At 41.1% G+C, this 21,762-nt stretch overlaps 1 protein-coding gene across 9 annotated transcripts in view; it reads left to right on the forward strand.

Moving 5' to 3' along the window:
* The window catches only part of DCDC1 (doublecortin domain containing 1), a 246,362-nt gene that overhangs the window by 169,926 nt on the left and 54,674 nt on the right, over positions 1-21,762 (forward strand). For all 9 annotated transcript variants that reach the window (XR_014505400.1, XM_083415302.1, XM_083415304.1 and 6 more), the window contains exons 20-21: positions 18,841-18,964; positions 20,247-20,428. Coding sequence is in view for 8 of the 9 variants with exons in the window: in XM_083415302.1 (XP_083271428.1) it covers positions 18,841-18,964; positions 20,247-20,428 (306 nt within the window). In the remaining variant the exon portion in view is untranslated. The remainder of the gene's footprint in view (positions 1-18,840; positions 18,965-20,246; positions 20,429-21,762) is intronic.

The raw sequence follows: 21,762 nt of genomic DNA on the forward strand, positions 1-21,762 counted from the left end.
GCAAAGTTATGCTTAAAATTCTACAAGGAAGGCTCAAGCAGTATGTGGACTGAGAACTCCCAGAAGTGCAAGCTGGATTTAGAAGAGGCAGAGGAACCAGAGACCAAATTGTAAACATGCGCTGGATTATGGAGAAAGCTAGAGAGTTCCAGAAAGACATCTACTTCTGCTTCATTGACTATGCAAAAGCCTTTGACTGTGTCGACCACAGCAAACTATGGCAAGTTCTTAAAGGAATGGGAGTGCCTGATCACCTCATCTGTCTCCTGAGAAATCTCTATGTGGATCAAGAAGCTACAGTTAGAACTGGATATGGAACAACTGATTGGTTCAAAATTGGGAAAGGAGTACGGCAAGGCTGTATTTTGTCTCCCTGTTTATTTAACTTATATGCAGAATTCATCATGCGAAAGGCTGGGCTGGATGAATCCCAAGCCGGAATTAAGATTGCTGGAAGAAATATCAACAACCTCAGATATGCAGATGACACAACCTTGATGGCAGAAAGTGAGGAGGAATTAAAGAACCTTTTATTGAGGGTGAAAGAGGAGAGCGCAAAATATGGTCTGAAGCTCAACATCAAAAAAACGAAGATCATGGCCACTGGTCCCATCACCTCCTGGCAAATAGAAGGGGAAGAAATGGAGGCAGTGAGAGATTTTACTTTCTTGGGCTCCATGATCACTGCAGATGGTGACAGCAGCCATGAAATTAAGAGACGCCTGCTTCTTGGGAGGAAAGCAATGACAAACCTAGACAGCATCTTAAAAAGTAGAGACATCACCTTGCCAACAAAGGTCCGTATAGTAAAAGCTATGGTTTTCCCAGTAGTGATGTATGGAAGTGAGAGCTGGACCATAAAGAAGGCTGATCCCTGAATAATTGATGCTTTTGAATTATGGTGCTGGAGGAGACTCTTGAGAGTCCCATGGACTGCAAGAAGATCAACCTATCCATTCTGAAGGAAATCAGCCCTGAGTGCTCACTGGAAGGACAGATCGTGAAGCTGAGGCTCCAGTACTTTGGTCACCTCATGAGAAGAGAAGACTCCCTGGAAAAGACCCTGATGTTGGGAAAGATGGGAGGGCACAAGGAGAAGGGGACGACAGAGGATGAGATGGTTGGATAGTGTCTTCGAAGCTACAAACATGAGTCTGACCAAACTGTGGGAGGCAGTGGAAGACAGAACTGCCTGGCGTGCTCTGGTCCATGGGGTCACGAAGAGTCGGACACGACTAAACGACTAAACAACAACAAAAGGCATACAATATTATGATTATTGTATTCAGAGCAGTTGGGTTTCGATCATCATACTCACTTTCTTCCACAATGTCAATTATAAAAGATAGAATTTAGTAACTGAGTTTTTATTATTATCATTGCTGTCAATTCAGCTTTTAGATGTTTTTGGTATGTTAAATGATGAGCCACTCTTCTCTCAGTGAACTTTATAGATTTTTCATTCTGATAGTAAACACACATCTTTAGTAGTGTGATCTTTCTGCATTTATCCTGCACACAATTATTGGGTAGGAAAGAGTTGCAACTTTAGACCTTCTGTTGCCTGAGCAACCCCATGCTTTCATGCTCATTATGGCCTGCAGCACCTACCGCTTAACCTGTGTTCCTCGCCCCACCCCACAATCTAAACATGATATATCACACAGAAATGCACACCACTTTACGTCCATTGGCATAGAAGCCATTTTACTTGGAGATACAGTGGTACCTCGGGTTAAGACCTTAATTTGTTCCGGAGGCCCGTACTTAACCTGAAACTGTATTTAACCTGAAGCACCACTTTAGCTAATGGGGCCTCCTGCTGCTGCCACGCCGCCACAGCTCGATTTCTGTTCTCATTCTGAAGCAAAGTTCTTAACCTGAAGCACTATTTTTGGGTTAGCGGAGTCTGTAACCTGAAGCGTATGTAACCTGAAGTGTATGTAACCTGAGGTACCACTGTAGATATTTTTGCCTAGCTAGAAAATGTTCAGATCATTGTATTTATGATGATAGGCAAAGGTATCTGGGATCAATAACACAACTTTGTCAGATTGATGGAATGGCATGCATTAACTAATAAATCCTACATAATTGCCTGGACTTTGTGCTAAATTTGTGACCCTTATATTATTCTGTTTGCCCTGGTGTGTTTCTAACCTCAATGTAAAGTGCTGGTTTTGACCTTAAAACCCTAAAAGTTTTAAGACAAGGCTACCTGGAGGATTGCCTTCACTGTATAAGCCTGCCTGCCCTTTGAGATCACCTCAAAAGCCCTGCTTGTGTGCCCACCAGCTGTCAGGCTTGAGGGGCATGAAGGAGGGTGTTTAATCTTCAGCTATTTGTGTAGAATTTCACTACAAGCTGAGTTAAAGGTTAAAAGGCTTTATTTCTGATCAGGCCTGGGAAACTGCATGTTTCCAACCAGCCCACAACTCTTCTTCAACTCTCCAGGATCTGGTCTCCTGGGTCATAGCAGTTTCTCTTAAAGGGGCCATATGCCATATATTGTATTGATAATGAATGCTTTACAGAGGGATAGAGTCTTTTCATCTGTGGCCTCATGTCTGTAGAACCCTGTTCCAGTAAAAATATGTGATAATTGCAGGCAATCAGGTGGGGTCTAAAGACCTATTTGCTTACAGATGCCTTCTTTTGAACGTGGCTACTGTCACTCTGTGCAACCTACCTCACAGGGTTGTTGTGAGCATAAAAATGGGAAGGAGGAAAACCATGGAGGTGACAGTGAGGCCCTAAAATAAAGGGTATAAAAATTACTACTACAGTGGTACCTCAGGTTAAGAACTTCTTAACCTGAGGTACCACTTTAGCTAATGGGGCCTGCCGCCGCGCCGCCACTGCACAATTTCTGTTGTCATCCTGAGGTACTATTTCTGGGTTAACAGAGTCTGTAACCTGAAGCGTCTGTAACCTAAAGCTTCTGTAACCAGAGGTACCACTGTACAGTGGAACCTTGGTTTAAGAACAGTTTAGTTTATGAGCAACTTGGATTAAGAACGCTGCAAACCCGGAAGCAGCTGTTTTGGTTTGTGAACTTTGCCTTGGAAGCAGAACACGTACTTGGTTTAACTGAAACTCCCTTCCAAGCAAAGTGCCTAAGACTGCGGCCTGAAACTACTCTCAAGGCTGGCTGGCTGGTAAATAAATGAGTACTGGACATGTGGACAGTCCAGAATATGGATCGTTAAGTAGGTAAGTGGCAATGTGCATTCTGGAAGCAGTTCAGTCTGAAGCTTGATAAGACTAGGTGGAACTGCATTACACCTTGAGTAACTGATCACTTGCATGGTATAGGGCGGTGTATGAATTCAATCAATCAATCAATCAATCGATGTTAACAGCATAAACCATAATCGCCTTTGATGGCATGTAAATAAACATTATGGCTTTCAGTCCTGGGTTCAAATAATGTAGGTCTGCTTACTTATTTGACTTCAGAGCTAATTGTGTGGCAAGGTCCCAAGCCCTCCTGGGGACTGGCACAAAGACACATGAAACAGTATTTTTGATTAATGGGAGAAAAAGGCCACAACTTTATTGGTTACAGAATGTGGGTGGTATTGGCTTAGGCATTGGAAACCACATGACTATATCTGACTCCTGCCCATCTGCAGGAGTCTTGGAAGGGTTAACCACCAACAGGGGGAGCCCTGCTGATTCACATCAACTAGGAACTCCCCCAGGGTCACCGCTAGGGGTTGTGGCAGGGCCCTAGGCCCCCGTCTGGGGCTTCGGACGGAGGCCACGCCCCCCGGATTCCTTTAACGGAATACCCTTGAATTAGGAGGGGTAGGTGATGGCCACTACCTCCCCTCACCTTCAGCCTAATACTCCAATGCCTAACTGCCAAACCTTACAAAGTTGTGACGATTTGCTACAAGGTAGGCGGAAAAACCAATTTGCCAAGTGGAAAAATTCCTACCAGGCCCCTTGGACAACCAAGGTGACCAACTGAGGTCCATAGCAAGGTCAAGAAATAAAAGAGCCTAACCTAAGGGAGGGAGGGCAAGAGAAATGGCCAAGCAGGGAGAAAAACAGGGGCAAGTCCTCAGTCGTGGGCAGTTTAAATAGCCCGTGCCATGCCCCCGGACCGTCGAAATTGGACAGCCTAAGGGTGACGTGGCTGAGGACCATTCAATGGCGCAGGGAGGGCTTGCTCCCAGCCCGCAACGACATCTCCCCGGGAACGGGAAATGGTTCTGTCAAAGTTTAAATCAGCATTTTGTGAGAAATTGGCTAATTTGTTTATTTCTGGTCAATTTTACTTGGACATGTTTTACCCAGCATTCCATTCCATTTTCACTTTAACTTGCATTTTTTAAATCCTCCCAGAATGCTATTTAAATGCATATTCTAATACATATTTAAGCCTATTTTTTCCTCAACATACCTACGAAGAAAAATGTTTCTTTCAAGATATTTCTTAAAATGTTTTGCTTACAAGAGTCTTATTCAAATGTGGACTTTTCTACATTTAAATTTAGTCTGAGAGGTGCAGTTCAAGTCATCTTGAACAGGAATTTGCAAAAAATGAATTATTCAAGAATCCCTAAGTTCAATGCACACCTCTAATTAGCAAGTTTTTTTTACTCTGACCATTAAGGGACCTACTTTAATTAGATTTTTGCATCATCTTCTGGTTGGTAAGGGGTGAACTAATTTTTTAAAAGGAAATATTTCATCTTAGTTTCCATTCTTGAAGGATGCAAAGTTCTCAGAACTTGTTTCTTTAATCTGCATATGTAATTCATCTAAAGACATAAATACAGCTTACTTACAAGAACATGCGCTTAAGAGTGGGATGTACAGCTGTGTAGGCGGGCTTTTTCTCATTATTTCCATTCAGAAGCAAACACTAATTGATTATATTTTTAGATGCACACTACTAAATTCTATTTTAAAAAAATGATATAATACATATACCGTAGTTTATGCATATATGTGGTTAATTCAATACAATTTTATGTTTGCATAGAGCACATTTTTCTAATAACGGAAGCTAATTCTTCTTCTTTATACATATGATAACAAAACATTTTCCAGATATACAGTTTTAGTATCACCAGTAGTTAGACTATTTTGTTTGTATGCAGAACCTTCTGATTAAGTATTGGGCAGAAATCTCCTCCCACTGTTTTTTTGTTTGTTTTTTTGGCTGTCAAATATTTACAAAGAGATTGAAGCTACAAACCAAAGATACTTTTTAGGATTTTGTTATGATTTACATTTGTGAGGCTGTGGATAACAAAAAGCAGAAAGAGGCATTTTCTTATCTATCCCTGTTACATTAGAAAAGTTCATGCCCTGCTCTTAGCATTTTCCAACACAGCTGTAGAGTAGTTTAAAGCCTATTTTTTAAATAAGTGATGCTCAATTTGTCTTTGATGATCCGCATGATTCAGGTGAGATGGGAGCACGGTCGGGCCCTTATTTGCATAAAAATTAATCACAGAAAAATGTAAATTGATAAAATTTTGCCTGGCTTTTCCCCTCTATTCGAGAACCCATAGATGGCTCCAAGAAGCAATCATCTCAGTATGGGGCTGCATTGGATGCTGTACAAATGATCACATTTGTGTTGAATACTCACTCATTTAAATGTCAGCACTGATGGGGCGGTACATCACTAGGAAAAAAAAATGAAAAATAAATACACAGCAGCTGAAGACTATCAAATCTGCGGGCCCTCTTTAGAGATATATGATCTAATGTGAAAAAATTGCAGATTAATTATCCTTTTTCAAAATGGTAATTGTTTTAGTATCACACCAGAAAAAAATCTGCAATTTATTTGGAATCAAACAAAAACCAGTAATGTTAAATACGTCATTACATCATTGTGTTTATTAGAAGGCTGCAATTAATTCTGAAGGCTCCAGTGCTGTATAAAATGAAACAAAAGAATGTTCCTATTAATTTTCCAGCAACTTCTTATCTTTTAGATCCATGTAATAAAAATATAAAAGGTAGGTTACTAATTTTATTTAATTCTCTCAGGGTCTAAATTTTACACATACACCCACAGATATCATTTTGTTTGGCTCCTGCTAAATAAATATATTTTTGAGGCGAGTCAGTATGCTGCAAAGCAGCTTTAAAAGCATTAATGATTTTATTAAAATATCTCAGGCTGGAAATCTTATCCCCATTACACAGATGTATATTTGAAACAGATTTCCCAGTGCTCCACTGACGCTGAAAAGCTTGCATCTCAAAATCTATGACCCTCTTTAGAATTGTAGTGACCACCTCATTAAAAAAAAATAGTTTCTGTCCCTTCATCCAAGTTACTTCTGCTAGCAAGATTAAGGATTGAGGGTTCTGTCAGTTAACAAATGGCAATTTTGATTTTCAGCTCCTGTAAGTTGAGGTAGTGATCTGAATACCAGGAAAAATAGGGTTTTATGCATATTTGTCCTTGGTATAAAATGGGATAACTGTAGCAGCAACTCATAATTTATGGAGTGCTACTATCCTTTATGAGCTAACATGAATAGCTTTTCACCAGTCTGTCTTGTCCTGGAGACCTTGGCATTGTGAGGAATAACAAGCCAGGCAGCATCAGCAGCCAAAAATTGAGACCCCCAACATTACCTTCAGGTGGAAATCACACTTCTTCAAAACCAGAGGCATCCAAGTTCGTAAAGAATGGGGTTAGAAAAAATCTCTCTTATACTCAACTTGCTGTGATAATTTCCCTAGACACTAGAAAACAGAACTTGATCCACTACCAGCTCCATTTGGATCTCTCTGGCTAGAATATTGGGGTGCAGATCTAGTTTGCATCCCCACCTAATTGTCAGGGATCAAGCATAAAGATAAGAGGCTCAGAAAACAGAACACAAGCTCAAAGAGTAGCAGTTATTTTGTACTTTGAAGTCATTCTACAAGTACCAAATATGCTTTGTCCACTTTTCCAGTGGTCCTTTCTTCTAAAGGGAACTCTTAAGATGGTTCTTTCTATATTTCAGATACACAAACTAGCCTCTGTACTTCGGAGAAAGTATGGAAAGTTCTTATTTACAATTGGGTGAATCAAACTAAGTCATTGTACATTGTAGTTCTTGGACAGTCTTAAATAAACCTGGAAACATGGCCTAAACTTAACTATTGATCCAGCAAAATAGAGTTGAGGGTGGGGCAGGGTGCCATTTTGTTCAGTATTGGCCAGGTTAAAGGAGAACTCTTTCAAACTGATCCATGTCTTCTCTACGCACTTAGCAGAATCACAAAAAACTACCTGTCCTCTATGCTGGATATAATGTGTGGGGTCAGGTACCTTCTACCACATGTGATGGACTTGCCCAGTGGCTGTCACAGCTCAGCCCAGATCAGGAAGGCACATGTCTGACAGTTAACTCTTTATTGGCAAGTGAAACACTAACAGCACCTTCCACGGTGCTCTGAATACGCATGTCTCACACACACCTCTAGCTTCTAGGCAACTGTCCACAGGTCTTGCCCTATGGCTCAGCTGCAACAACAGTGGTGCCCCTCCCCTCCTCCAGCTTATATCCCCTCCTCTGATGGGTTGCATGCCTGCAACCTGAGACTTGTCCTGCACAGAAGTTGTCACTGCTCTTCCCTTTTTGAGTCTCTCCTGGTTCTAGGAGACAGTGGGGCAGGGAAAGGTAAGGAATCAACTGACCTATCCCTCACTGGATTGTCACTTCATCCTCTGTCACATCCTCCTTGCCTTCCTCTGCTTTGGCTGCCCTGACTCTCCTTCCCCCAGGTCCTGTTTTGTGGGTGTGTGACACCCCATAAATCACTTGTTCCCTCTCCTGGGCCTCTGCCACACACTCTTTGGAGCCCTGCTAGTCCCTGCCAGTGGGCCAGGGTTTCTGGGCACTTTAGTTGGCCTAATAACAAGCCAGCTAGTACCACATAATCCTTTGAAGGTGCTCCTGATCATATTTGATGGAGAAGAATCTGATGTGCATGGAAGGAACCTGTTGACTTCCTTTATTCTGGCAACAAGAATTGAAATTGCAGAACACTGGACAATTACAAGCTTGAGCATGATGAATGAGTGGTACAGCTAGGTATGGCCCGTATCCCTAATAGAAAAACTGACAAAGCAGACTGGAAAGAGGAAAATAGAAATACTATATAACATTCCATAAGCACTGGTTTAGCTATATTTCATGCTTACCCCAGAGAGAACTCAGCTGGAGTCCATCCTTAACATAGAGAATATTACAAAAAGATCTGGGATAAAATGTACGCTATATTTATTTTTTAATGATCTTATAACTTATTTGTAGCATAAATGTCACTTTATTTTTATTCTTCTAGATGATAGGACCAATGAAATATGTAGTTGATACATACATAAATTGTATGGCTGCTCTTTGTTCTATTGTTATTTAATGCTGTTATAAAAACTCATATAAATAAATTATTTTTTTAAAAAAAATTACCTCCTTTCCCTCTCTTCCCCCTGTATGTAACTCACACCTTCAATATATGCTTCATAAAGTTGGGGGAACCCCCAAAGCAGAGTTAGTGGATACAGGGGTGCCTGGGGCAGGGAAAAGGATGGTGAATTCTCTTGTGCAAGAGGGAATCATTTTGCTCACACAATGACTTTGCTGGAAACAACCCATTGTTTGTTTCCCATTGAAGATGTGGTTTCCTACTCTAACTGGTAAGGTCAAAAGCTGATCTTTCTTACCTGGAAGGGATGCTATCCTAGATGTAGATTCTAGTTTCTGAATTGGAATGTATAGTACATAAACCCCTCTCCTCCCCCCCCCCAAAAAAAACATTGTTTAGTTCTCACGGGCAACTTTTGGGCAACTTCTCCTGTTACTGTAATAAGAAAGCTTTCCTTGATAATATGGTGAAATCCAAAAGCCAACTGGGACATCATTTGACGTGTACAGGTTCTGAATCTTCTCAGCCATTATAAAAACCGTGTGCTTACGAAAGGCTCTGGAACACACATCTCTCCCAGCTTTGCACATTTATTTAACTGCTTTATGCCTCAGAAGCTGTGCATTTAAAATAATGACCTAAATCCTACTTTCTCCTGGGGTTCAATTTAGTGGATTGTGTGAACAACTATTCCTTCTCTGTTTTTTGGCATCCTTTTTAAACATTTAGAACTAACTGTGTCCCCCTTTAGGGCTTCTTTACATGTTACTGCTACCATGTAGAATAATGTAAAGCAGTCTCCATGTAAGGATTCAAACATTTAAATAGGCTCCATCATCTTTTATCTATACTGAAGCTACTTACTTCATTCAGTTTTGTGGTTTAACTCCTTTGAATCTCCTCCATATGTCAATCTCCTTCTTTCTGAACATGGTACTCAGAATGTAGATGTTCACTTTGGTGTCTTATCAGTGCTATCACTAGTTTTAGCGATAGTGACTCTGCTAATATATCTTAAATCATTTTGCTACCTTGTATTCAGATTATCCTCTCTACATCATTTAGGATGTTCTGTTTAAGAAATAATTCTCCGTTATCCAAAACATATACATGTAGTTCTTGTCCACAATGTAGTTCTTTCCCCACCCCCAGTCAAAGCAGCCTCCCACCCTGCCGGGGGGGGGGGGAAGCTTGGTGGTGCTCTGACAATGTGATCACAAATAAGCACTTCAGAGGTTTGGTTTGGTTTTGCAAAAAGCAAAACTGAGCTTAAAGGAAACACCTTTGGTTAAGTGGGAGGGGTGGCAACATGAGAATGGGTCTTTTCTGTGGTGGCTCCCCACTTGTAGAATGTTCTCCCCAGGGAGGCTTGCCTGGCGTCTTCACTATATATCTGTAGGCACCCAGCAAAATCCTTTCTCTGTAACCAGGATGATTAAAGGTTCTGTGGCTTTTAAAATGTGTTTGTGTGAGGGGGATTATTGGCTTTTTAAAATGTACAGTGGTACCTCGGGTTACATACGCTTCAGGTTACAGACTCTGCTAACCCAGAAATAGTGCTTCGGGTTAAGAACTTTGCTTCAGGATGAGAACAGAAATTGTACTCCGGCAGCGCGGCGGCAGCAGGAGGCCCCATTAGCTAAAGTGGTGCTTCAGATTAAGAACAGTTTCAGGTTAAGAACGGACCTCTGGAACGAATTAAGTATTTAACCCGAGGTACCACTATATTTAGTTTTCTCATTTTGCATTTTTATATTGAACTGCCCTGTGATCTTTGGATGAAGGACGGTATAATAACAAACTATCTATCATCTATCTCTATCTATATCTATCTATCATCTATCTATCTATCTATCTATCTATCTATCTATCATCATCTATCTATCATTCACGTTCTCCACTAGGAAACATTTTATTTCCTGCACCAAGACAGTATTTCTAAGTTGAATATGATTTATATTTGAATATGCTACCCAAAGGTTGGTGTGATGTTAAATGCAGATGAAAAAATCCGGCAAAAAACTTATAAAATTACCTTTAATGAAAGTACCTTTAATCTTCACTTATAAATTCCAGTCATAGGGAGAAACTGCAAATGAGATAGGAGACTCGTATACCTGAATGCAAGTAGAGGGGCTGTGGGAGATTTTGCCTTTCCTACAGTGACTTGCTTGGATCTTGTACACTGATTGCCAGGTAATTTTGGCATGGTGCCCCTCACTACTTTACTTTGACTGTGGCTCACTGCTGTACCTGGATTACAAGTTCCTAAGTAAGTTCCTATACTTAGAAGGGCTTTAGGAACACAGGAAGCTGTCTTCTACCAAGTCAGATCATTGGTTCATTTAGCTCTGTATGGACTACACTGAATTGGCAGTAGCTCTCCAGGGTATCAGCGCTTCCTGGAGACTTTCTACATCCCAAGTATGTACTATATCAGCACTGAGCCAGTATCTCTATAATCCTGAATGATGCTTTTATGAGGGGAAATGCTCTCTTTCTATCTATCTCTGCTGTAGTGCCTAAAAACGCTGGGCAAACTAAAAATAAATAAATAGGTCTTCTTATTTTCAGTAACATATTTTAAAACCTCTGAGGTGTTTACTTCTTTAGAAACATAGTTAAAATAACAGTTGTATACCCATAAGGAAGCAATGCATCTAATATGGTGCTCAGTTTCATTATTCTTAAGAAAAGATCAGAATTGCACCCCAGTTTGGACTGCATGGGGAAGAACAGTGACTAATATTTCATTGTTCGGCTAGCCCAGTATTTCTTTAAACTGTGTGGGAAGCACCTGTCCCCGGAGGCTGTTAGCTTCACCTAATGTGCATGACATGCCTAGGTCTTCACTTCCTTATTGGGAATGGCAGAGTGACAGCAAGAGAGAGAATTTCAGATCTGCAGGACTTGTGTGTCTGCAGAATTTGTGTGTGACAAAATGCTACCCGCTTGCTTACCAAAAGAAAAAAATATATGTGGCTATTACTTTGTTCTGTTACTTTAGTATGTACTGTTACCATCTATGAAGTAACCTAAATATGTAAATTACATTATAAGGAGAGACGGTTTTAGTTTACTCACTTTTATTTCTTAAAGTCAATCAGCCACTTGAGGGGATCTTCCTTTATGATTCTCCATGTCAAACTGCCTTTGCCTAATTATGACGAAAACTTATGTAAATGTATATAATTCCAAGACTACAGCATATAACTGCTTGGCTGTATTTTATATGTTTTAGAGACCCTGGCAATGTGTGCATAGTTTTGTATATTTGGTTGTGATTTGGTTTGGATAGACTCCACTCCACTGAAAATGTCTAATCTCTCAAGCTCAAAAAAGACAGAGGGAAGAAAGTGAATCCCATTATGTTCAAGACAGGGCCAAATCAAACATGCACTCACATTTCATGGAACTTTGATATGGCTTGGTGAATTGGTAGGGTGTAGAGTTTGACTAAGGCAGCCCTGTCACAGCACTGACGTTGGAAAGTTCAGGGTTGGAAAGAAGTGCCCCCATTGCCCTTGTTCATACCCAATGCTAAACCAAAACAGGTCTTATTGCAAACAACGAAACGTGCAAGTCATGGTTTGGCTTAGCATGTCAACCACAAGTAGGACGAACCTAAACAAATAAATGAAATATCACCCTAACCTCCCCACAAACAAGTGAGAAGGACACATTAAAATCTGTGGCAAAACCAAGCTGGGAGTTCTGCTAGGACAATCCTGTGCTAGGGCTTGCTTTTAAAATATGGTTTGGGGAGGGAAAGAAGGAGCAGTGTGTGGGGTATCCCCACATGCTCAGGCATGCCAGGAGGGAGGAAGAGATCTGTATGTTGTCTATCTGCATGTGAGAGAAAACAATGTATGTATTGTGAGGGGAGAGGAGAGTTGCACTTGGACAGAGAAGGAGATATCTATGTGTGATCCATGGTGTCACAAAGAGTCGGACACGCCTAAACGACTAAACAAAATGTGTGGTGTATATGTCCTGTTTGCAGGCTTCCCAAAGGCATCTATTTGGCCACGGTGAGAACAGGATGCTGGACTAGACGGACCACTGGCTTGATTCTTAGGTTCTTAGGTGTTTTGTATGAGAGAGAGAGAGAGAGAGAAAAAGGGGGAGGTATGTATAAATATGGTAGGGGGGAGGGAGGGATACATAAATGTGTGACTGTATGTATTTGAGGTAAATGAGAGAGACAGGGAGATGCATGTGTGTCTGTATATGTATTGTGAGTGTTTGCATGGGTTCTTTGCATGTGAAAGACAGCATGGGGATGGCCCTATTATATACTTTCCCTGATACCCTGCTGTTATTAGATAACAAAACTATCATTATAAGTATATGGGAAAATCATTTTGGTGTGATTGCTACAAACAGGACCAGCAGGACATAGTGTTGACTTTCCTTGATAAGCCTGAGGAAGAGCAAGTGCAAGCACCAATGATTCTGCTCTTTCTAATTTTGTGCTAGGCCACACCCCAACAGCAGACATTTTTTTTTGTTATGCAACACACCCCACAGCAGCCATTTTGTGACAGGGACTGGCACCAGTCTTAATTTTTAAAGTCTTTGAAACTCAAATTAATAAACATCATTTATAAAATGTTAAACAATTCCATTTTTATTGTGTTTTTATTTTTATTATCAACTTTATAATTAAAAGGTCATCATAAACTCAACAGAGAATGACAGACCCTCCAAGTGTCCTTATTTTCCAAGGACATCCCTGATTTAGAGAAGTCATCCCAGTTTCTGATTTGATCCTGGAATGTCCCACTTTTTCTTAGGATGTCTCTATTTTCATTGGATGCATGTTGGAGGGTATAGAGTTATCCAATCCCTGACCTGTCTGAAGACAATCTGGTATAGGGAGGTTTTTTCATGTTTCATGTTTTATTATGTTTTATTATATGCTGAAAGCTGCCCAGAGTGGCTAGGGCAACCCAGTAAGATGTCTGTAACTATTACCATTATGGAATGGGACGTCCCTATTTTCATCAGATAAATGTTGGAGGGTGTGAAATGAAGGAGAGGGCACAGGAATATGGAGAGCAGGGTAGGAGAAACATTTTACAAGTTCTCAAGATGTAAGTACCATCACCAATTTTTTTACAATTTTTTTTTTTGCTGAGTATTAGTAGTGCTAGGGACGCGGGTGGCGCTGTGGGTGAAACCTCAGCGCCTAGGACTTACCGATCGCATGGTCGGCGGTTCGAATCCCCGCGACGGGGTGAGCTCCTGTCGTTCGGTCCCAGCGCCTGCCAACCTAGCAGTTCGAAAGCACCCCCGGGTGCAAGTAGATAAATAGGGACCGCTTACCAGCGGGAAGGTAAACGGCGTTCCGTGTGCTGCGCTGGCTCGCCAGATGCAGCTTGTCACACTGGCCCCGTGACCCGGAAGTGTCTACGGACAGCGCTGGCTCCCGGCCTATAGAGTGAGATGAGCGTACAACCCTAGAGTCTGGCAAGACTGGCCCGTACGGGCAGGGGTACCTTTACCTTTTACCTTTACCTATTAGTAGTGCTACACATTGCTGCTAAAACATAGTCCACAGAGGAAATACCTGTGCAGTGGAGATACAGTCTGTTGTAGCAGCTTTTTAAAAAATCTTAACAGAGGTCTGGTATAGTGCTGGTAAGAGGGGCAGGATTCAAAGAACTGAAGAGAGGAAGGGGGCAGGTCCTGCTTTGATAATGGTAGCCTATTTCTACCAAAGATAAATAATGCAAATGGGCCACAATATTCTTGAAGAAAATGTATGAGAGAAACACTATTTGTCCTTGTCAGTAATAGTATGCAAATCTGCTATTTCCCCCCCTACCTGTTTATTAGAAGCATGCTGATTTGGGCTGGTGTTCACCAAGGTAATTATTACGTAGAATATCATGCTCAGATTACATATTGCACTTCATTTTATTTCATTATGAGATTTAAGACAATGTAATTGTTACTTGATAGAAGACAGAAAAGGTCAGCTTTAATTTTAAGTTTTAAAAAAGCTCCATTCCTTTAACTCTTTTGTATCTTGTTTGTTGAATTCCATCTACAAACCACAACTCCTTTAGAAAATGGGAAGAAAAAAATAGTATTTTAGAAACATAGAAACCTGCCTTCTACTTTGGTATTGTCTACACTGACTGGAAGCAGCCCTCCAGGGCTTCAGCAAAGGTTTCTCCCAGTACTACCCTCTGGGGACTGAACATGCTGAGACCTTCTGCATGCAAAGCTTGTACTGAAACACAGGCCTTCCCTTGTTTGAATGTTTTGACAAAAGGAGGGGGGGGGGGAATGTCTTCACTAAGGCATTATACACTGAGATTCCCTTTGAAGCATCATGGCAATTGAACCCAAGTGTGGAAGGGTGTTTGTTTCATGCCGCCGAGTTGGCAGAAAGGACAAAGAAGCTGCTCAGGGGCTACAACGGAAGCTGGAGGTGCTGAAGAAAGGGCCAAGTGACACAATACACAAGCCCCCACCTTGTGTCACCTGTTTCTGTGTTGTAGCTCTGAACAACTTGCCCCAAACTCTAGCTGCCCATGCACAAGACTGCATTGTGACATCCTCTTGTTTCTTGAACCGCTACCTGTTTTCCTACCTACACTCATCATGGCGCAATGGGTCAGTGTGTCTGGCTGTTAACCAGAAGGTTGGTGGTTTGAGTCCACCCAGGGATGGCTGTGGGCTGGATTCTTGCATTTCAGGGGGGTTAGACAAGATGACGCTCAGGGTCCCTTCCAAGTCTACAATCCTGTGTTTCTGTGCCAAACTGCCTTTCCTCTGAAACTTTCCCTACCTGACACAGTTGTCCAGGCTGTCTGTTGTTTAATTGTTCTTCAGCTTGAAGATAACATAAATTGCCACCCTGTTTCTTTCCTTTCAGTTTTCAGTCAGGGTCAGTTCCATCATTTCTACTACTTAAGAGAGGACAGTTGTATTTTGGGCATTGGGTGGCTGTGGGCCCTTTTCCCACTTCTAACTGAACCCTTAGCAAGTGGGAGGGAGGACTACTAAGCTTTGTGGGTAAGGGTTTGTAAGATTAGAAAATTCAGGAGAAATGCATTTTCACAGCTATGGAGTTATATGTCCCATGAAGCAATATTGAGAAGACCACAATATTTCTGTTGTCCCTTCCATATCATTTGTAAGTTGTTCTCCGATATATAACATCATTTTCCAGGGACAGTGCCTGGCCAAGAGCAACCCACAGTTGAGGCTGCAGCATCTCAGAATATATACATTCCAGTCCGTGAGTGATTAACCTCCTTCCCAATGACTGAAGGGTAATTGCTCACTTCATGCAACAATATTGTAAAATAAAAATATGTTATTAGATCGGAAGGGTGGCCTGCAATCTATACTGGGTCCTTCTGTGATTTCCACACTTCCTGGATGGACAAATTGCTTCTGATTTTTGTAGAATTCTTTAATGCGATTGAGTCGTCTGCCTTTTGCTAACATGCTTTGTGGCCCAGCTGTGACATATACATTATGGGCAGGCCATAGTAAGCCAACACCTTAGTTTCCATTACATTAAAAATACAGCTAAAAGCAGAAATAAATGTACTCTGTAGCCAGATATAGCTCTAATTGTCATGATTTGAAATATTGCAATCCTTCAGGATCTTAGTAAATTTATCCTTACAGATTTCTTTGCTTTTCTGATAAAGTTATAATTATTCAGCAGGGACTTATATTTAAGTATAATAATTTCTACTCATGAGCTAGCAGCCCTTAATGCTCGTGAAAGTTTAGGGCAGTTTCATAGTGAACACCATTTGTGACCCCATTTTTACATAATTGCGTAGATTGCCACAAACAATTCAGCGGAAATAGAAATAAGGCACTCCTATGCAAACTGTCCTGAGAGCAAGACCCACTGAACGCAGTGGGACTTACTGTTAAGTACATGCATGGGATTGTACTATAATTAGAATGCCCCCCTCCCAATTTACTTACGAAGTTCAACAGCATACAATAAGCACTGAGATTTGTCCATATTGCGTCAGAAGTGGTAAAATGTTGGGTAATATTTATTTATTTAAAATCAAATATATATCCCACTTTACTGCACCAGGGAGATCAGCAGTCAGTAAAACATTGCAAAATATAAACAAGGGATAGAAAACAGTCAAAATCACAGCAGTCCAGATAACTTCAGATGAAACTATATAGCTAGTGTTTCCTTTGCTTCTTTATAATCACAGAGAGTCATAGCATACCTATTGATTATGGGGTTAAAAAGTATGTCACTTTGTTTTTAGCCTTGCCTTGTCCTTTGCACGCATGCTTGAAAAAGAGAGATTTGACAGCTATCTGGGGCACAAGGAGTTCTATTTTACTTCTTCGTGAGACATCTGGGGGGGAAAGCAATTATGTTAGGGCTGTCTGAAATAAAAAAAGAAATAAAATAACATTAAGTAGAATTAAATGTGATGCAGCTTTTCAAAAGAAATGCCTCTCAACCGCACTTCCACGAATCGCTGTTTCCACCTAGTGGCTGCAAACGAGAAATGTTGGGTTTCAATTACAGATGCTATTTGAAAACACAGGCAGAAACCGAAAGAGAAGAGAATACGCCACTAAGGGCAGATTTCATTTTAGGCACTTATACAGTCATTATATTGTTACCTATGCCAATGCAGCTCACAGATTGTCAGCTTTTCATTTATAAAACACAGTTTTCAGGGGGCTTGAACTCAGTTATTAAAACTCATACTGCGTTGAAGCCTGGCAGCTTAATCGCTCTTTCAGGAAAAGCCGTGTGGTGCGCGCTGCAAATGTTCGTCAACAATAGTGCCCAAGACCTAGCAGAATTCCCACAAGTCTCCTGATGTGCAACTGGATCCCCAAGAGTCTTTTGTTCAACAGGATGGCAGTGACCCCCCCTCCCTTCCCACAGTTCTATAAGCAAAGAAAATAGTTGTCTTTATCTTTAAAATAAAAGGAACTAAATCACCAAGAGTTTTCTAGCTAGGCAGTGTGCTTTGCACTGACATCTGCCATGGGTGGGGGGTGGAAGAGAGGAGACCCAGCACTTGAAAATCAAGATGCTATATACTGAGCCTCTGCTTTGCGTAGGTGCTTTTATTTCTGTGTCACTATAAAGCACAGGCAAGGTTATTCCCTGTAGTTTCCTCCCACCACACCTCTTTATTAAGAGACAGGCAGAGAAGAGGAGAGGGCTGCATTGTTGGGTATGAAGTGTGTGTGTGTGTGTGTGTGTGTGTGTGTGTGTTTCAACGCCCTTCTTTTTGGGAGGGCAGAGGGGAAATTAGTCCTTTGGGGATTAATTGAAGAGGAGTTAATTGGAGTGTGATCTGAGAGGTAATGAATTGATGGTAAACTAATTCAAGGAGAATCAATTTGCAATGCTCTGGCTTGGAAATTAAATTGTTTTGTTTGTGAAATGTGCATTGCATTACAGCAGCGAATCCAATACCAAAAGAGTGGTTGGGTCTCATACCCCACCTCTGCCTTGTATTCAGTCTGTGGCTTAGGGCAAGTCACTTGTCTCCATGCGATGGTGGCCAGTGATATGCCTCAAGGAAGCTGATAAGGACATGAAAGCAACAGCATTCCTCTCATTTGGCAGAGAGAGAGGAGGAGGAATGGTTTGTGTGTGTGTGTGTGTGTGTGTGTGTGTGTGTGTTGTGTGTAGCTGCTTAATCAAGAGAAATGAGAAATGGCACTAAGTATGGTCATATCTCACACTTTGCTGCCATGCTTCCCATCTCTAAAATCAGTACATTTTCAGGAATCCTTCTACCTGCTTCATTCCTTGATCATATAATTCAAACAAGACAACTTCAAGCAATGGGCTGTGAAGGTGGCTTTTTTAAAAAAAAACCAACCCTGTTTTATTTATTTATTTGTATAACAAACTAGGATTTTGGGGAAGGGAAACTGAATGCTGATAATAGGTATGCCTTCCAGCAGCATAGAGAAATAACAGGAGGAACAGGGAGCAAAGGAACCCAAGACTTCCTTCACTTTCATTCCAGCTCATTCATAGTTATGGACCAAATGGAGCTGGACTGGGATTTCATGTATCCTGCCTTTCAAAAGAAGCAACTAGCAATAAAATCCAAATCCATTGTAAAAGACTAAAATAGAAAAACAATCAAATCAGTATCTATTAAATTAACTAAGCAGGAGTAATGAAGATGAAAGCCAGCAGAGGGAGGGAAAAAACCAACCAACAGAGCAGCCGTGCATATATATATATATATGCATATATATATATATATATATATCAGGCTCAAACATGGACATTATGACATCAACTTGGGAATGTCCTATATCTAAGAGAATCCAATGAAAGGAGCTATAATTTAGCTGCTCAAGAATTGCTCCCAGTCAGAAATGTATTTGTTAAGAAAACAATTGCTGATACTTCAGATAAGAAAATAGACTCCTTTTGTTCCGTTACAGGTGGGCCATTAAACATGGAGGAACAAGTAAGCCTGGTCAGTGGAAACAGTCAAAAGTGGACAATCCTTTGTGGAATAAGTTGACCTATATGTGGCCTGTGCTTCCAAATGGAGAACTAAACCAGGTAATTTGGTAAAGTGCAACCCACACATGTGCAGATATGTCCATAGCTATTTGAGTACACTTAAAAAGCATATCTCTAGGCTTACATTTAAAATATACACTTGCAGATACACACTAATAGTGTGAAAAACATTTACTATGTTAATTGCATATTAGAAATGACGTATATAATTACTAAGATCACAATCCAGAGAGTTTCACTAGGCATGAATTTGATCATTCCTCACACCTAACCATCTCCTTTCTCCTCCCCAGCAAACTCTTATTTTTTTTTTATTGTCCAGAATATACTCACCATTGTGCGTAATTCTTTTCATTAAATTCACTTTAACAGAGGCCAAGTGCCATTTTGCTGATTTCTCTACTTAGTTCCATATGTCCGGAAACCAGTGCTAAAACATTTCTTTTGCTACTAATTTGTTGCATACATTCATGGTCTGAAGCAAATGCTTATGGTCAGCACAGGCACAGTATTTTTTTCTTGTTCTCAACTGAGTAAACTGTCTAAGCAAATTTGAATGTACAAAAAATATTCCTTTCTAAATATTAAGGTTGCAGTGCATGTAGGATTATCTAATCAAGCCAGTGCAATGGGCAGAGCAATTCTCTTGTGCCCAGTCGCACAGTAGTGGCTATAAGCTCTCAGTAGTCTGACCCATGCCCCACTCATCTCTTTTTTTCCCTTTTGAGGTAAATAATGCTGGATTGATTGATTTCCATTGGCTTGGGCACCCTTCCACTAGAGCAGAAGCTGGAAGAATGTGCTGTATCCTAACTCAAAAGAAACGCCATGGTGCATCTGCAAGCACAACCAGATTCTGCAACAAAACATGTTTCTCCCGCATCCGTCTCTACAGTCACAGCAGGCGCTGTAACCTTCCAACAGTTTGACTTCACCCCCAAAGGAACACTCCTCTGCTGTCTACCAAGACAGATAGATGCCAACAACCAGCCCAATGGATTCAGGATTTGGATTGTACCATAAGACAGTTTAGGGTGAAGATTTCCTTCAGTGTTCCATAAAATGATCCTCTATGATCTAACTGATCCTTCAGTTCCCTACTTCCTATCTCAATTCTTCAACCTTTGGTTGAAGACTAGCTTATATACTTTAAAATTAAAACAAATAGCCTCCAGCAAGCCCTTATTCTCATAGTGTCAGTCCGCTCCCTAGCCCTGCAATATGGAGTTACTGAATTGGTATGCATATGTGTGACATTTGGTCACTCTTAGCTGTTGTAATTCTTATAACTGGAATAAACGCTTTGTTTATGTTTTGAAAGGCTTTTGACTGGCCCATTGAAGGCTTGCTGATTCCAAACAGCCCTCCCTTGAAGAAACCTACTGGTAAGAAGTCAGACAGCTACATGCCTCTGAGACTCAGAGTTTTGAAAAATGGAGAACAGGACAAAAGCAAAGCCATCTTTGTTCTTGGACCCGACTGTACAACTGTGGCTAAAAAACAGTAAGAAAATTATAGTTAATTTTCATAATCTAATGAGCACAGTAAAGGTTTTGTAATTTGTAATTTCCAAATCTATTACTGCTTTCAACTTTATATTTGAAAAGTTGCCAACCTCCAAAAGTAGCCATCTATTTTACTTTGTGGTGGTAAAGAAAACTCATTCTGAACACTGACTTAGTTCCCTGTGGTTACATTTCAGAGTGTATGATGCCACCGGGCTGGCAATGCTCATGTGAATGTTATCTCCACCTGGAGACTGGCTACAAGCCCATCATAAAAATTCTGGCACTTTTTTAACAGCTGCAGTTGTGCAGATTTTGGCAGCCATGTGTCCACTACAACTAGTATGTTATCACAACAAGCTTTCAAGCTCACTACTTGATACCATGGATGAGCTTATAGGACCCACCCACCTGTTTCTTTGGAGATGCTATGGAATTATCATATAGTAGGATGCTGTTGAGATCTTCTGTGGCTCCTGGTGTGTGAGTGATTGCTGGAAAGAGAAGAGAGAGTCTAAGCACCTGACTTACCCATTCCCTTTTTTATCCACTGGCAAGCCAGTTAGGTTTTTATTTAATTTCCCCTGTCTAGTTGGGAAGAGCAAGCTTGATTTTTAATATCTGGAGTTGTCCTAATTGCCATCTCCTTCCGCAATCAAAGGAGAGCAGTTTGCATTTAGAAGGCCCTTGGGTGACCCTGGAGGAACACACCAAAGGGAGTTGTCCGATTGGAGGTAGACTAGAGGTGAGGGCGCCACCCTTTTTACTCCTCCTCGGAGCATTGTTTGCATTGTATTGCTATATGAGGCTTAGATGTGCTGTTTGGCCTTACATAGGAGACCATTGGGACCCTGGGAGTTGGAATCCCTTGGGTGGGAGGATTGGACGTTTTATGTCTGCAGTGTCCCAGGCGGATGATGGGATGGAGAATGCCTGTGAAAGAAGTTCAGCTGGAGATTAATTGCTGTGAGGTGCCCTTTTAGTGTGTACTGGCAATAATAGGTCTGTGACTGGGTTCTTTGTTTGCCTGAGCACCTGTGACCATCTTCAAGTGAGTGGATTTCAGGCAGAAGGTGCCTGGCAAGAAGAGGTCTTGAAGGGGACACAGTAGCACAGCCTATCTCTATGATTGAGGAGAGGAACAGGCACAGCTGAAGGAGGGAATGCCAAAGGGAGGATTACAGGTGCTTACATCCTGTTCCCCTCACCAAGCCCCAATCTATGCTTGATACACTGGGTGCTCTACCTCTGTGCCTAAAAGTCTGGTGGTGATATTGTTAAATGATAATCCATGATTTAGTTGTGAATGAGCAGGTAGACCTGGGTGAGGAA

The sequence above is a fragment of the Podarcis tiliguerta genome (genome assembly GCF_965153285.1).
Source record: "Podarcis tiliguerta genome assembly, chromosome: 1".
Classification (NCBI taxonomy): Eukaryota; Metazoa; Chordata; class Lepidosauria; order Squamata; family Lacertidae; genus Podarcis; species Podarcis tiliguerta.